Raw genomic sequence first — 14,743 nt, 5'->3', positions numbered from 1 at the left:
ATGGCCTGTATTTATATAGCACTTTATGTATATATTTATATAGCACTTTCTTTTTAATGGTAAATGTAGCGCTTTTCTAGTCCCTAAGGACCCCAAAGTGCTTTACACACCCATTCACACACTGGTGATGGCAGCTACATTGTAGCCACAGCCACCCTGGGGTGCACTGACAGAGGCGAGGCTGCCGGACACTGGCGCCACCGGGCCCTCTGACCACCACCAGTAGGCAACGGGTGAAGCGTCTTGCCCAAGGACACAACGACCGAGACTGTCCAAGCCGGGGGTCGAACCGGCAACCTTCCGATTACAAGACAAACTCCAAACTCTTGAGCCACGATCGCCCTTTATGTATATATTTGTAATGTGTAACCTTCTTCGTGACTGAATAGAACATCATTATGTAAAAGTCCAGACTTTGAGCTTCATCTGGTGATAATGTGCAGTACTTGTACATAACAAAAAGCAAAGTTCTAGTTTTGTCTGTTTTCTGAGTGGGCCTATAGTGGAGGTCTGAAGAGGATTTTCCTTCTGAGGAAGCTGATGGTGAAAATAAGAGTTCTGCTTGATCCCTGCGATAAACTTCAGTCCTCCTGACATTTCTGAAAGGACGTATGCCTTGGTGAACATCTGGCACAGGACAGCTATGATGAAAGAAAGAGAAGAAGTCTGTCTTCTGGACCCATGAATCCAGCTTGTTGTTTCCCCCCAAAGTAAATGCAGCTGATTATAGTATTGTTGTTAAATAAAAACAACAAATTAAACCTCTAGAAAAACTTCAACTGCTGTGTTTTTAAATTTAACATGCAGTTGAAAGTTTTTAGTTGAATGTTGAATGTTTTAGTTGCTTTTAGTTGAATGTCAAAGGCCTCCCTCTCTGTTTAAAATGAGGGTAAGAAAAACTAAGAAATGACAAATTATTTAATTATTGGCAGCAACACAGGTGTGTAGGATGGCTAACAACAACACTATAACATAGTGTGTATGCTAGCGCCTAGCCTAGCTAACGCATCAACAATAGGAATTCAGAATGATGCTACATGTTGTATAGAGCAGCCCCCCCCCCCCCCCTTCCCTTCCGGGCCACGGGTCGTTTGGTCCCGGGCCGTGAGAGTTGAGGCTCGGGTGTGAAATTGATGGTTTTCAGGGTTTCGGTTTCCCTGGGTCTTTCCCGTGTTGTAGTTGTGTCTTATTTTAAAAGAAATATTCACGCGTTACCATAGTGACCAGAAAGCATTAAGGAGCAGAGGAGGATGTTACTCTCAATATTGTTGGTCCATTTCACGAGGACGCTGCTAATAAAGTTACACAATTACACAGTTAATTTGCATTTATTGTTATATTTACAAAATACCAGTTTTTGTCGTATCATTTTATTTTGTCGTATTTATCCGCCACACCTTAAACGCCGGTCTGTGAAAATATTGTCTGACATTAAACCGTCTGGTTGGGGACCGCTGGTATATGTCTATAAGATGTTAACATGTATGCCTTTTTCAGTGTATCGTTGTGGTTGTATTTACGTTAGTTTAACGAGCCATTAGACACAGAGATCGTTAAAAACAACCAGAGCAGCGAAACTGTGTAAAAAGTGCAGGGGGACGTTTGTGTGATCACATCCAGTGGGTGAGTGGGTGGCACGCCTTTATACGGTGAGAGGAAATGGAGCCATGTTGTGCGTTTTTATACAGTAGTTGCTCAGACCTAACTTATTAAAATGATTAGTAGAGTGTTAGAACAAGAACAACAAGGTTAAAATATGAAACTAAATGTATTAAGATAATGAAAACTGTGACTTTCCCTTTGCAAAAAGCACGACCGCTCATTCTTCTCTGACCTCTCTGTTTATGTTCGTTTCACAGGTCCGTGGGGTCGTTGTATGGGAAGTGAATGTGGTCCTGGAGGCAGCCAGAGTAGAGCAGTATGGTGTGCTCATTCTGAAGGTTGGACCACCCTGCATACCAACTGTGACCAAGCAGAACGACCAGACAACCAGCAGAGCTGCTTCAGGGTGTGTGACTGGCACAAAGAGCTGTATGACTGGCAGCTGGGTGCCTGGAACCAGTGTGTCCCAGTGATGCGCGGTGCAAGGGTGCAGCGTCCTACCACGTGCACTCAGGGAGAGGAAGGAATTCAGACCCGTGAGGTGGGATGTGTTCAAAAAGCAAAGGGGGAGCCTGCAGAAGATGCAATCTGTGAATACTTTGAGCCCAAACCACGCCTGGAGCAGGCCTGTCTCATCCCATGTCCTCAGGACTGTGTGGTGTCTGAGTTTATCCCGTGGACTCCCTGTTCTAAAACCTGCGGGATAGGGTTACAGAACCGCATCCGCTTTGTTCTGGCTCCACCATTGTTTGGTGGGGCAGCCTGCCCAAATCTAACTGAATTTCAGACATGCCAGCTAGGTCCCTGTCAGGGAGAAGAGAGCCTTTACAGTCTCAGGGTGGGTCCCTGGGGCCCATGCACTGTCCCACTGCCAAGGCAAACCAGACAGGCTGACAAACCACCAAGAGAGAGTGAAAAACAACCCCGGGAAAGTGATAAACTTTCTAATGAGGGAGACAAACTCACCAAAGAGGGTGAAAAACCACCCAGAGGAGATGGCAAACAGAGCAGAGAGGGTGAAAAACAGTTAAAAGAAGGAGACAAACAGCCCAAAGACGGCGAAAATCCACTTAAATCCAAAAGAAAACTGGGCAGGGGAAACAGGAATAGGAAATCAGACAGGCCATCGCTACTGGCTGATCGGCCGAAACGACAGAAAAAAGCGAAAAACAAAGAAAAAAGAGAGAAATTAAGAGAGAAAGTCCAAGAGAGGTTAAGGGAGAGGGGCAAAGCAAAAGATGCTGAGACCAGAGAACTCATCAAAAAGAAGAGGAACAAGAATCGTCAGAACCGCCCGGGAGGAAAGTTCTGGGACCTACAGACTGGATTTCAGACCAGAGAAGTGACCTGTGTGCATAAGAGCGGGGCTGTCGAAGCGCTCAGGTAACCACGACTGAAATATAATGAAGAAAATAAACTGTTATCTGTGATGTCGTGGTTCTATCCTTCATAGAGTATTGATATCATCATATCTTTGTCAGCATGTTAGCTCGTCTTCTTCTTTTAAAGATCAGTTACAGACTGAGAGCTATAGTTAAATCTCTGATATTTGAGCTTGTCTTCGAGTTGACAATTGTTATTCTATTCATTACTGGTTTTAAATTAAACTCAATGATAATTTCACTTTTTTAATAAAGATGAAAAATCACCCAAAAATGTGTTTATAAATATTTTATCATGCCCCCATTAACAAGATTACTATCAGTTTTAATTCATGAAAATGTAACATGATTAATATACACAATATAACCTGCCTTGCATCAAAAGCTGAGGCAGGAATAGGCTGATGTGGTTATAGCACACCATAACCCATATGGAAAAGAAATAGTAAAAACTTATATGATTTACTCATGAAAGTGGCCACTTTCTCATTACTTTCATATATTTTTTTAGTAAGTATCCAAAAATACAAGTTTCATTATATAATTTTTCAAGGGATCTTATATCTGTTTTCACTCTTGTATGCTTTTCATACAAGTTTCATACAAGACAGATACAAACTTTATAAGATTTAGATATATCTTTTCCATATGGGAAACCACAACCTGATTCACTGGCTGCAGGGAGACACAGCTGTCAGTGTTTAAGCAACTCAAAGATGATATAAGTTAAGTAGTACACACAACTGGTTAGTTTGTAGCTGCCTTGATAGGTTAGGTCGGTGCTGATGTTTTGGTATTTGAGAATGTTAATGTGAATTAAACTAAGTGGTATTAAACCCAATAACTGCCACATTTACCAAAATACAGCTGAAACTGAAACTTAAACTATACAGTAAATAATTAAAAAGGCTAATAAGCCCAGGGTTTAAAATTTCAATGTCAGTCAATGTGTCAAACATAACTGTTAGCTTTGAGCATCTAACCACAGGCTAGAGGACTGGGGGATATATACAGAGTTTACAACTTCTGCCAAACTATTGTTTCTGTGTATGCCAAAATAATTCACAAGTAGAATAAAAAAACTTCAGGTTTTCCATTTGACTCGTTACTTTTAGTAAAATGACAATAAGATTCTCAGTTTTTTTTATCACCTGTCCAGTAACTTTACACTTTACACATGAGCCATATAAACCATAATAAGAAACAGGCCGTTTAACATGTAAAGCCTCATATGGTCATAATGAAAACATGGTGCAGAGGCTTGCAGGTCAATTGAGGCAAAATGAGAGTAAAATAAAACAATTAACCTAACACAGAAAAGCAAAGAAAGTGTGCGTGTTAAAATTTAAAACATCCAGAGAAGAAGAAAAATGGAAGTTTTAGAGAAGCATCACATCATTATCGCAAATCATTTTCTTTTGAAAAAAGTAAAGCAAACGCAGCGATAAAAACAACAACAGCGATTTTAAAGCAGCCCTGTCTTCCAACAAAGCCACGGCCTGTGGAAGCAGCCACAGAAATATAAATAAATGACTTGGATTCTTGGAACTTTAATTATCACATTAGCTGCCTCAGACAGAGAAAAGCCTTGGAGTGAACGAGCGGTAACAGCAGAAATAGCCACTGAAATGCAGCTCGGATGTGAGTCTGATTCGCACTGACTTCCTCTTTTCTTCTTTTCTTTATCTGCCAGCTTCCTGTGAACCCGAGGATATTGTGTTTATACTATAAATATGATCAGTGATGTTTCAGTGATACATCTGTCACACTTAAATGTTGTGCTCATTTTGCACACAGATAAAATATTGCATAATTATAAAGCATTCAAATATTCTTTCTTTACATCAAACCAGATTTTAGCCCGTCATACAGCCTGTTCTTTTTAATAACTCTGATATTATATCAGTTACAGTATTTCTGTTTTTCCTACAAAATATAAAAAATGTGGATCGATTGTGACTTTTGCACAGTTCTAAACATGTTTTGTTACATTTTTAAGTGGTTACACCGAGTACTTTGCTGTCTTTATTTCCATGTTCTACAGCCTGTGCTCTCAGGAGACTTTGCCGGTGACCTTCCAGGCTTGTGTGATAACCAAAGACTGTGATGTGACTGAATGGTCCAAATGGTCTGCTTGCACCAAGGAGTGCTATGACCCCACCAGTCCCAAGGCGGTGTGGACTCGCACTAGAAAAGTGACCCAGTTCCCTGTGGGTGGAGGAATAGATTGTCCAGAGTTGGAGGAGAAGGAGCCCTGCACCCCCCAGAGTGACGTTGTACCACCCTGCATTACGTAAGTACATGTGCTTAACTTAATGCACGAGCAGCAGAAAATGACTCGTTATTATGAACTTATAGACCACACCTCCCTGTGGTAGACAGAGAACAAGGCCAGGTTGTACCTCACGTCTTTCCCACCTCTTTTTCTGGGGTGGTACAGGGCGGAGTAACGGTTTCGTCCATCTCAGGCTTCAAAACACAAAACTCAAAAAGAAAACACTTTCTGCAACTGACTCAGAAAAACAAAATCTGTCTGTAAATGCGAACGATCTAACACAATTAACTTGTGTCGTGTTCAGAATTTTTGGAAGGAATCTCAGGACAACGGTCTGTCTTTTAAAAAAGGGTTTACCTTTCTTTTGGCAGTTGAGATTACAAGTGTACACAGCGCTGTGGACCTCTGTGTGAACCAGCAGCATGTTTCACAACAAGGATGAACTTAAAGTGGGCTGCACAACATTATATAGTGAGACAAAGACAGATTATAGCAGCTATCTTCCTCCCGCATGGACGTGGCAGTCTTGGTGTCTGCTGCGAAGCATCCTCGTATTTCCATGACCTCGTCTGGTATCTGCTCCCTCGCCTGTAAGAGACAGAAAAGCCTTGATAATCTGATGTTATTATCCATTGTTCTTCTAGGCATCTAGGCATCTCCGAAAACGTTAGAGCACTTATGCAAATATGTGATGTGTTGATGAATCGAGCAGATATTTGAAGTTTACACCGTTCTCGCATGAAAATATCTTAAAAGTTTATTTTGTGACCCAGAAAGAATAATATTTCAAACTCTGCCACTGCCTCGTTTGAGTTTTGGACGAAATGGATTCTGGGATATTGCATTTCGTCACTTCGAGCTGATTGGAGACCAAAACAGCCAATCAGATTTGTTTTGCATCCAAGTCTGTGATTGGTTGGTTTTGTGGCACAAATATAACGGTGTAGAGAAAGAGTTGAGCGCGCACGGGCAGAAATGTTGAGAGCGCGAGCAACACATTGCGAGTGAGCGCAAATACAAAAACTGAGCGAGAGGGGCTGCTGTTGTGTGTGTGTGTGGATAATAGCAAACACTGAAATACATTTTTTGCACGCAGCAATGAATTTTATTCACTCAAATTTAGCTTTTCTTCGCTCAAAATAAAGTTCTCCTCAAAATGCAACACTTGCACCTGCAATTTTTTTTTGCATGCACTCAGAATAGTGGCACAAAAATAACTCCATAGCTGGCCCCGCCTACTTTCTGTTTCCATCATGGCCGTGTTGTGTGTTTAGCTGTGTATTGTGTGACCAAGTTTCTGCATCTAGAAGAGCTGGATTCGTTTTTTTCTGTATATGCTGTAAATATTATAAAAACATTATGAATAATATTTTTATAATATTTACAGTATATATTATAAAGTATACAGTAATATTTATAAAGCAAATAGACCTGGTAGCTGTAAGGGTGGGAAACCTTTTTCTTTAACACCATTTCTCCCGTGTAGGGAGGGAGGTTAGACGTTAGTTGTGTTTTCATTCTTGATTGTTCTGTCTGTTGTCTTGGCTGTGCCCACACTGATGATTTCTACATCAAATGAAAAATAAACTATTCTGTTTTTGACACTGCAAATCTCACTGTAGCACTAATCCTTCCATTTTCAAGCTGTGCTTGTTCCTCGCTATAATGCGGTTCACCTTTCGCGGCCTCGCTGTTTTTTTGTGCCATTTTGCATGCTTTTTTTTTTTTTTTTTTTTTACAGCGCATCGTGGTCTGCGCCCTGATCAGCTGTAGACCATTGACAATCAGTCTCCTCCGTGCCGTGCCTCCTGTACAGTACAGCATGTGATCAACTTGTAAAATTCACATAAATCTTCGATCCTAGCAGTGTGACTCTGAAGTGCTGCACTGTATGTTTGTAAGTTTTCTCCCCAACAAACACAATAATATCGATGAAAAGTTTTGCACCGACAAAGGCACCTGCCGTAGCACCCAAAAGGCAGAGGAAGATGCTAACCATCGCACAAAAAGTTAGACTTCCGGACATGCTAAAGGAAGGTAGAAGTTAGCGTATTTTTTGGATTATAAGGCGCATTAAGCGAAAAAAACAGTCAGATAAATCAAACTTTATTCAACTCATTCTTCCTGCTTCCTCTACTTCCGTATCATTGATTCATTAATGTTGAATTCTCTGGCAGCTGCTCTGTTCTCATGTTCTGGTCCTGAAAACAGGGTTTGATCTTTGGTTTCGTTCTATAATACTGGACTTTTTTTTCTAACAAGGTTTGAACTTTGAGAGTTTAAACAAGACAGAAAAGTGTGAAAATGTTCGTGCCTGTCTGAGAAAAGTGTATAAAGTGTGTAGTGAGGGGTTTCACAGCCTTAAAACATCTATAATAATTGTAAAATATAAAGCTGGCTACGTCGCAGATTTCACTTATCGCAGGTTATTGTTAGAACGTAACCCTGTTTAGATCACTCAGCTTTAGACACTGTTGATAGGAGTAGGATTAGTAACCCCACCACCAATTTGACTTTCTTGCACCACTCTACTGAAATGAACATAAATTATTAACTACTCTCAAAACAATATTTCCGGGGGAATAACTCTGGGAGTTAGCCCTGTAAGACCCAACCCATCAAAAAATAGCTGGAAAATTCTGATTTTTTTGGAACTGAGATGTTTATTAACCCTTATGACAAAATCCACAAAATGTTTTTGCTATATCATGTTCTTCATGATATATTTGTTATATATTTTTTGTATCGCATTTGATACATTGGCCATTTTTGGCAACTTTTTGTTAACAACAATGTTAATTTTAGACAAAAAAAGAATTTTTTCCATAACATTTTGAAATTATGGCAAGTATTGATCATGTTGATGAGATAGATGTCTCAGTATCAAATATGATACAAAGGGTATTATAGGGTTAATATTAATTATCAGAGCACGCAAAGGTTACTATTCTTCTGCATGGCCTGGTGTGATCAAACAATCTTGAGCTACTTTAAAAAAGCTAAATAGCTAAAATTTTCCATAAAGACATAATAAGGTGAGGCATCTGGAATCTCATAAAGTTTGTTGCTGGTTAGTTGATTTGTCCTGTTAATATGACTGGTGCACATATGCCTGTCCAGTTAGGTGGTAATACTGAATTTATGCATTTATCTTTATCACACAACCAAAAAACAACATCTAACAGCCATGTGCTATTGCCTACATCATAAACTTGCAAGCACTGTGCATGAGGTTTATTGTAGCACATATAAATCTAAAGAGTCTTCCTCTTCTGCTCCATACAGGCTGACACAGTATTCTTGTGTCAGTGTGTTGACCCAGAAAAATATCACTGTTTAGTGGTGTTACATGTCTTAAAGATTCCACTCATGTTTGGGTTTTGGATGATATCAGCATCATCTTACTCATATCACGGGTATAGTTTTTTTTGTGATATTCTCAAGTTACTCCCCCTGGACCATGCAAAAAGGGAAAATTGTGTTTTTATCATGTAGACCACAGGTGGTATGGATTTTTTTATGTCATAGGACAAGTCTGTCCTTTAGAGAAGTAGGGGTTGCTAAGGTAACTGTGAAGTGATCTGATACATGTGGAAGATAGATTGTTGCATGGAGAAATGAAGATAGTAGCACAAAATGTCTGTGACTACTTCTCAGTAAGACCGACATCAGATGGTTGAATGAGTGCTCCTCACTGTATCCAAGGATGGTTTTTTGCTCGTTAGCCTTTTCCTGAGCAACTATAAGCGAATTCAGACTGACCAAGGGTGAGCAGCTGCATCTGTTAACACAGGTGCCATCATGGCACTGCTGCCTGTTTTGCTACTTCATCTGCTACACTGTTGCCTTTAGCTAACATGGTGTCAGTTTTCTGATATGATGGGCATTTAATTGCTAGTACAACAGAGGGGAGTTGTAGAGCTTCTATTAATTGTGCTATTGGTGTTCCATCTGCTCGATGGATGCCTCTCTGCTTTCAGCTGTTAGCGCTGACATGTCACATGGCACAAGCAAATTGGAGTAAACATCTTTTACCTGTAGCTATTTTACAGGCAGCTGTCAGGTTGTGGAGAGCACAGCTGATCAACCATTCGTGCTTGTATGGTTGTGAAAGTCTCAACAGTAGAGTTTAGTTGAACAGCAGCATAACCAGCAGAGTCAACCTTTTCATCCTGAAAGCAGGAGTTGTCCACAAATAAAGTAAGATCAGCAGCTATCATGTGCTTAAGCTTCTCAGTATGCTGTAACAATCATGGGAGTTCCTATCAGTTGGCACCATCATCCTGGTTGCAGCGTGCGCAGTGTTGCACCAGTTGTTCAGTTCTGGAACTTTGAGATTTGCCTTCATAGCCCGTACACCTTGGTTGGGTAGAAACAAATCTGGAGTAGTAAACTGGTGTGATGTATGAACTATCACTGGGCAGCCAATTGTCAATAAAGATGACTTTTTAAAAGCTGCAGCTGCCTGGTCCTGATAACTGGGTGGCAGACCAGTTTCCATGTTGTCAGGTTTAGTGCAGTAATAAGTTAAAGGCTTCATACATGGGGGTGTACAGCATGGGTACAGCATTTCAATTTCATTCAGTTTCATTTATATATTGTTTTAAAGTAATCAGTAGCCATTGCCCAGTGATGGGGTAGACTGTATATCTTTCTTCGGTGCCTCAAAGACTCCCTCTGCACCTTCTGTCCATTGCAGCTTGGCTTTATTGTTGCTTCGACCTATTGTCCATATTATAGCTGATCCACAGGCGGCTATCTTCTGCCATTCACAGGAAAGAAAACACCTGGCCCATGGTTAACTGTTTGGGCACTTTGGTCACAGCTTCTGTTTGGGAAGGAGCAATTAGCCTCCTTTCCAATCCAATCCCGTTTGATCTATAAAGCACTTTAAAATAGCCAGCACAGGTGTACAGAAAATAAGTTAAAAACAGTAGAATAAAAGAAAACAAACAAAAATAAATAAACAAAACACATAATACATAAAAATTAAAACAGCCCTATATTAAAAAAGAAAACAAGATAAAACAGCAAAGAATCAACTATAAACAACTAAAATAAAACTAAAAACCAACATCTCACGTGGTGTCAAAGGCCGAAAGAGGTGGCTTTTCAGGAGTGACTTAAAAACAGGCAGGAAAGTGGCCTGTCTAATCTCTAAAGGGAGATTGGGTTTACGCCCAGTCCTGAGTACATGCAGGAGCAGCTGATCAGCTGACCTGAGAGAGCGGGAGAGATAAGGTGGGGCTAGGCCATGGAGGGCTTTAAAAGCAAATAAAAGAATTTTAAAATGAATCCTAAAAGAAATGGGCAGCCAGTGAAGTGAAGCTAAAACAGGAGAAATGTGTCCTAATGGCTTTTTTTGCAGCTGCCTGAGCTGAAAGAAGCTAGATTTTTATCACTGCCTTAATCTGATTTTCAAACACAGTCCACTTTGACCCCCAGGTTTGTGACAGCTGGTTTAACATACTGGGCCAAGGTATCTAAATACACATCGGGGGTCTCGGTGGGGCTACCAAAAACCATCACCTCGGTCTTTTTATCATTGAATTTTAAAAAGTTAACAGACATCCAAGCCTTAATGTCATCGAGACACTGAAGTAATGGCTGTGTAGAGTATGTGCCTTTTTCTTTAAAGGGACAGAGATCTGACAGTCATCAGCATCCTTCCCCCACAAAGTTGTTTACCAAGACACTTCTGTGTGCTTTTGTTGGCTGAATTGCAATTTGTCTCTGCTTTCTTTATGGTCCCCCCACTGTCAATGTAGTTAGAAAAGAAACAGACGTCTTTCTCACAATTTTCTTTAGAGCTTCTACAAATAAGAACGTCATTTGCATAATGCAGCAGTGTTGTGCATCAATCTGCTGCAAATTCTGTGCTAACATATGGTTGAAGATGGATGGAGACGGGTTCAAACCTAGGTCAGGTGGTATAGGTGTACTGCTGTCAAAGAGAATTTGTGAATCGAGGTGCATGTTAGGGTGCCTGGGTCGTCGACCCAGTGTTTTGTGTTTTTGGGCTTTTGTTACATTTTGTCATCCAGCAATAAAAGCTGAGATTTGGAGCCTGCCGTGAGTCTGCACACAGCCTTCACACGACAGTGCAAGAGTAAATGAAAAAAGCTGAACACAAATCAATCACAGTACAGCTGAGCATCAGAAACAACAGTGTGAAGCAGTGATTCACGTGCATTGATTGCTCTGAGGCAATGAACCAAACAATAGTCTTGGAGTCAGGATGTTGAATTGCTATAAATTGTTGTATTGCAGAAACTTGTGATTTATTAACACTTCAATAGAGGGCGGATCCCTATTGCTTGCTGTAGAGTAATTTCCATGGTTGTCTTACTCACCATTTATCAATATTCTAATGGTACCGATCACTGCTGCTGAAACATGAATTCGTTTATTTTCAGGTAGAATCCACTCAAGTACTTTCAGAGCAGATTCCCACATGGGACCTAGTTTATGTGACTCATTCAAGCACAGTATCACCAATGCATGATGGGACTTCATCTATCATTGATAATACTAAGTTCAATTCATGTCATACCAGAGTCGATCTATTGTTTAACGGGACAGACTCTTCTTCAATGACCATGCTAATTGTAACCCCAACATACATTAGTTGCACTAAAATAGAACAGCCTTTTATTGTCATTGTATGTGTACAACAAAATTATGGGTGCTCCACGCCAAATGTGCAGGAGTAAAATATAAATAGTAAGACACCAGGAATAAATAACAATTCAATTCAATTCAATTTTATTTATATAGCGCCAAATCACAACAAAAGTCGCCTCAAGGCGCTTCATAGATACAGAGAAAAACCCAACAATCATATGACTCCCTATGAGCAGCACTTTGGCGACAGTGGGAAGGAAAAACTCCCTTTTAACAGGAAGAAACCTCCGGCAGAACCAGGCTCAGGGAGGGGCGGGGCCATCTGCTGTGATTGGTTGGGGTGAGAGAAGGAAGACAGGATAAAGACATGCTGTGGAAGAGAGACAGAGATTAATAACAGATATGATTCAATACAGAGAGGTCTGTTAACACATAGTGAGTGAGAAAGGTGACTGGAAAGGAAAAACTCAATGCATCATGGGAATCCCCCGGCAGCCTACATCTATTGCAGCATAACTAAGGGAGGATTCAGGGTCACCTGGTCCAGCCCTAACTATATGCTTTAGCAAAAAGGAAAGTTTTAAGCCTAATCTTGAAAGTAGAGATAGTGTCTGTCTCCTGAATCCAAACTGGAAGCTGGTTCCACAGAAGAGGTGCCTGAAAACTGAAGGCTCTGCCTCCCATTCTACTTTTAAATACTCTAGGAACAACAAGTAGGCCTGCAGAGCGAGAGCGAAGTGCTCTAATAGGGTGATATGGTACTACAAGGTCATTAAGATAAGATGGGGCCTGATTATTTAAGACCTTGTATGTGAGGAGCAGGATTTTGAATTCTGGATTTAACAGGAAGCCAAAACAGGAGAAATCTGCTCTCTCTTTCTAGTCCCTGTCAGGACTCTTGCTGCAGTATTTTGGATTAGCTGAAGGCTTTTCAGGGAGTTTTTTGGACTTCCTGATAATAATGAATTACACTTGTCCAGCCTGGAAGTAATAAATGCATGAACTAGTTTTTCAGCGTCACTCTGAGACAGGATATTTCTAACTTTAGAGATGTTGCACAAATGGAAGAACGCAGTCTTACATATTTGTTTAATGTGTGTAACAATGAGTTCTTCATTCTGTTGAGGTGTGGAATGAGAATGATTATACAGTTGGTGTTGTCCAGACTGCCTTAGTCCTGGTTGTTGGTCATGTTAACCTCATCTGCCTCAAGGACCTGTTGGATTAATGGTGTGCTGAAGGTTGCAGCATTGCTACAGCTACAGCTGGTGCTTGTGGTTTGCTTCTGGATCAGTGGTCACCAACAGCACCTTTCATCTTGTCTTTTGTTTGGTTAGTTTTCCCAGCTTTAGTTGTCTCAGTTTATTTGTCAAACGTTTGTTCATTTTATTTGCTTGTTGTTTTTTCTTCCTATAATCGTTAACATGATGGACAATATGATCTACAACCAACAGCCATGCCAGCTTATCCAGGCCTACCACATTCTCCACTCGCTCTTGCACATGTAGCATGGCCTCCACTGTCATTACCTTAAACAGGGTTTCTGCCTGTTTCACCTTTGAATCTGCTTTGAAAGTTGTGAAGAAATTTGGAAAGATATTAATCATCTGTAATTTTTTCTCCCTTCACTCTGGAGGGGTCTACTCTTTCTGGATAAAATGTTCTCAGGGCCTCCTACATGTCTGTGTGATGTCCTCCAAACCCTTCACTGTCTTTCCTTTGGCATAACTGTGGGAGCTTAGCCTTGGTAAACACATCTCCATGCATTAACAGAACTTTGATGTCTCCAGCATTACTGCAGCACGGCTCTCCTCTAAAGCACTGATAAATTAATTTGCTCCCTCAGTGAGGTCTGCCAGCGTATCTGCCAACCCTAGATCGCAGTAGGATCTTCTTTTGGGCCAGAAGAATGATCAAAGGACTTCCTTCTGGCACCAATGATTATTATTTTGATTCATTAATGGATCTTTAAAAGGATTCACTCTGTGATGAGAAAAGTCATTGGGAAAGTGAAGGATGTGTTTATGTAGTTGCTTTTCTTTTTGGAGAGAGTTTTCTTTTATGATCCCTACCAGTTCCACTCAATGAGCCTTTGGACCCACAGATCTGGTGAGGGATGCCACAGGGGCTGCATTTTGCTCCAGACCACACTTTTTACATGTGCCAGAAATTTCTTCCAACATCTCTCGTTTATTAATTTCTCTAGCAAATAGGGTGAGTATGGTACACATGCAGATCTATTCTATCTGGTTGTTTCTCAGCTTCCATTGTTTCTCTGATTTCATTTTCCAGTTGCTCAGCTCTGCCTGCTATTTGGTCAGCATTCATTTCTCGCTCCTCGTGTACTCCATCCAGTCCTTCAATGCCGACAGCTCTTCAGCCGCTCTGCTGTCACAAGATGCTTCTGTGCTCTTAACCAGGCTTTCCTCTCCTGTGACTATGGGGTCATTCACCTCTCTGACTATCAGAGACTGTGTTCGTGTAGGAAAAGGTGTTCACGTGCTGCTAATTACATCTTCATTCCAAAAACCTCTGGCCTCTGGCCCTACAGTTAAATGGATTTAACTGTAGGGCTGCTGTGAGTGTGGCTGATTACACAATCTGCTCGATTACTGCAGCTTGGCTTTGGTAAACACGTCTGCAGTCATGTGTTTACCAAAGCATCATCTTGATACTTCAATACTTAACCCAAAAATGTTCTCATTCCTTGAGTTTCTGTTTGTTTTGAGTTTATGTTCAGGCAATGATTTCATCTTTGCTGCTACTACCCTTTTTTCTTTATAGATATCCCATTATTGTTTAATATCAGTGTACATAGTATTTAGCCTGTCTATTTTTTATTGCATTTATACCATATCCT

At 40.7% G+C, this 14,743-nt stretch overlaps 1 protein-coding gene across 1 annotated transcript in view; it reads left to right on the top strand.

Moving 5' to 3' along the window:
* LOC146493832 (thrombospondin type-1 domain-containing protein 7A-like) overlaps positions 1–14,743 on the top strand; it is a 157,852-nt gene that overhangs the window by 47,796 nt on the left and 95,313 nt on the right. Inside the window, exons 2-3 of the mRNA XM_085148973.1 lie at positions 1,860–2,985; positions 5,029–5,277. Of these exons, the coding sequence (XP_085005099.1) occupies positions 1,860–2,985; positions 5,029–5,277 (1,375 nt within the window). The remainder of the gene's footprint in view (positions 1–1,859; positions 2,986–5,028; positions 5,278–14,743) is intronic.

This window comes from Neolamprologus multifasciatus, chromosome 22, assembly GCF_963576455.1.
Source record: "Neolamprologus multifasciatus chromosome 22, fNeoMul1.2, whole genome shotgun sequence".
NCBI classification, from domain to species: domain Eukaryota; kingdom Metazoa; phylum Chordata; class Actinopteri; order Cichliformes; family Cichlidae; genus Neolamprologus; species Neolamprologus multifasciatus.
The sequence above is the reverse complement of the archived record's forward strand: the minus strand, read 5'-3'. Positions and strand labels throughout refer to the sequence as shown.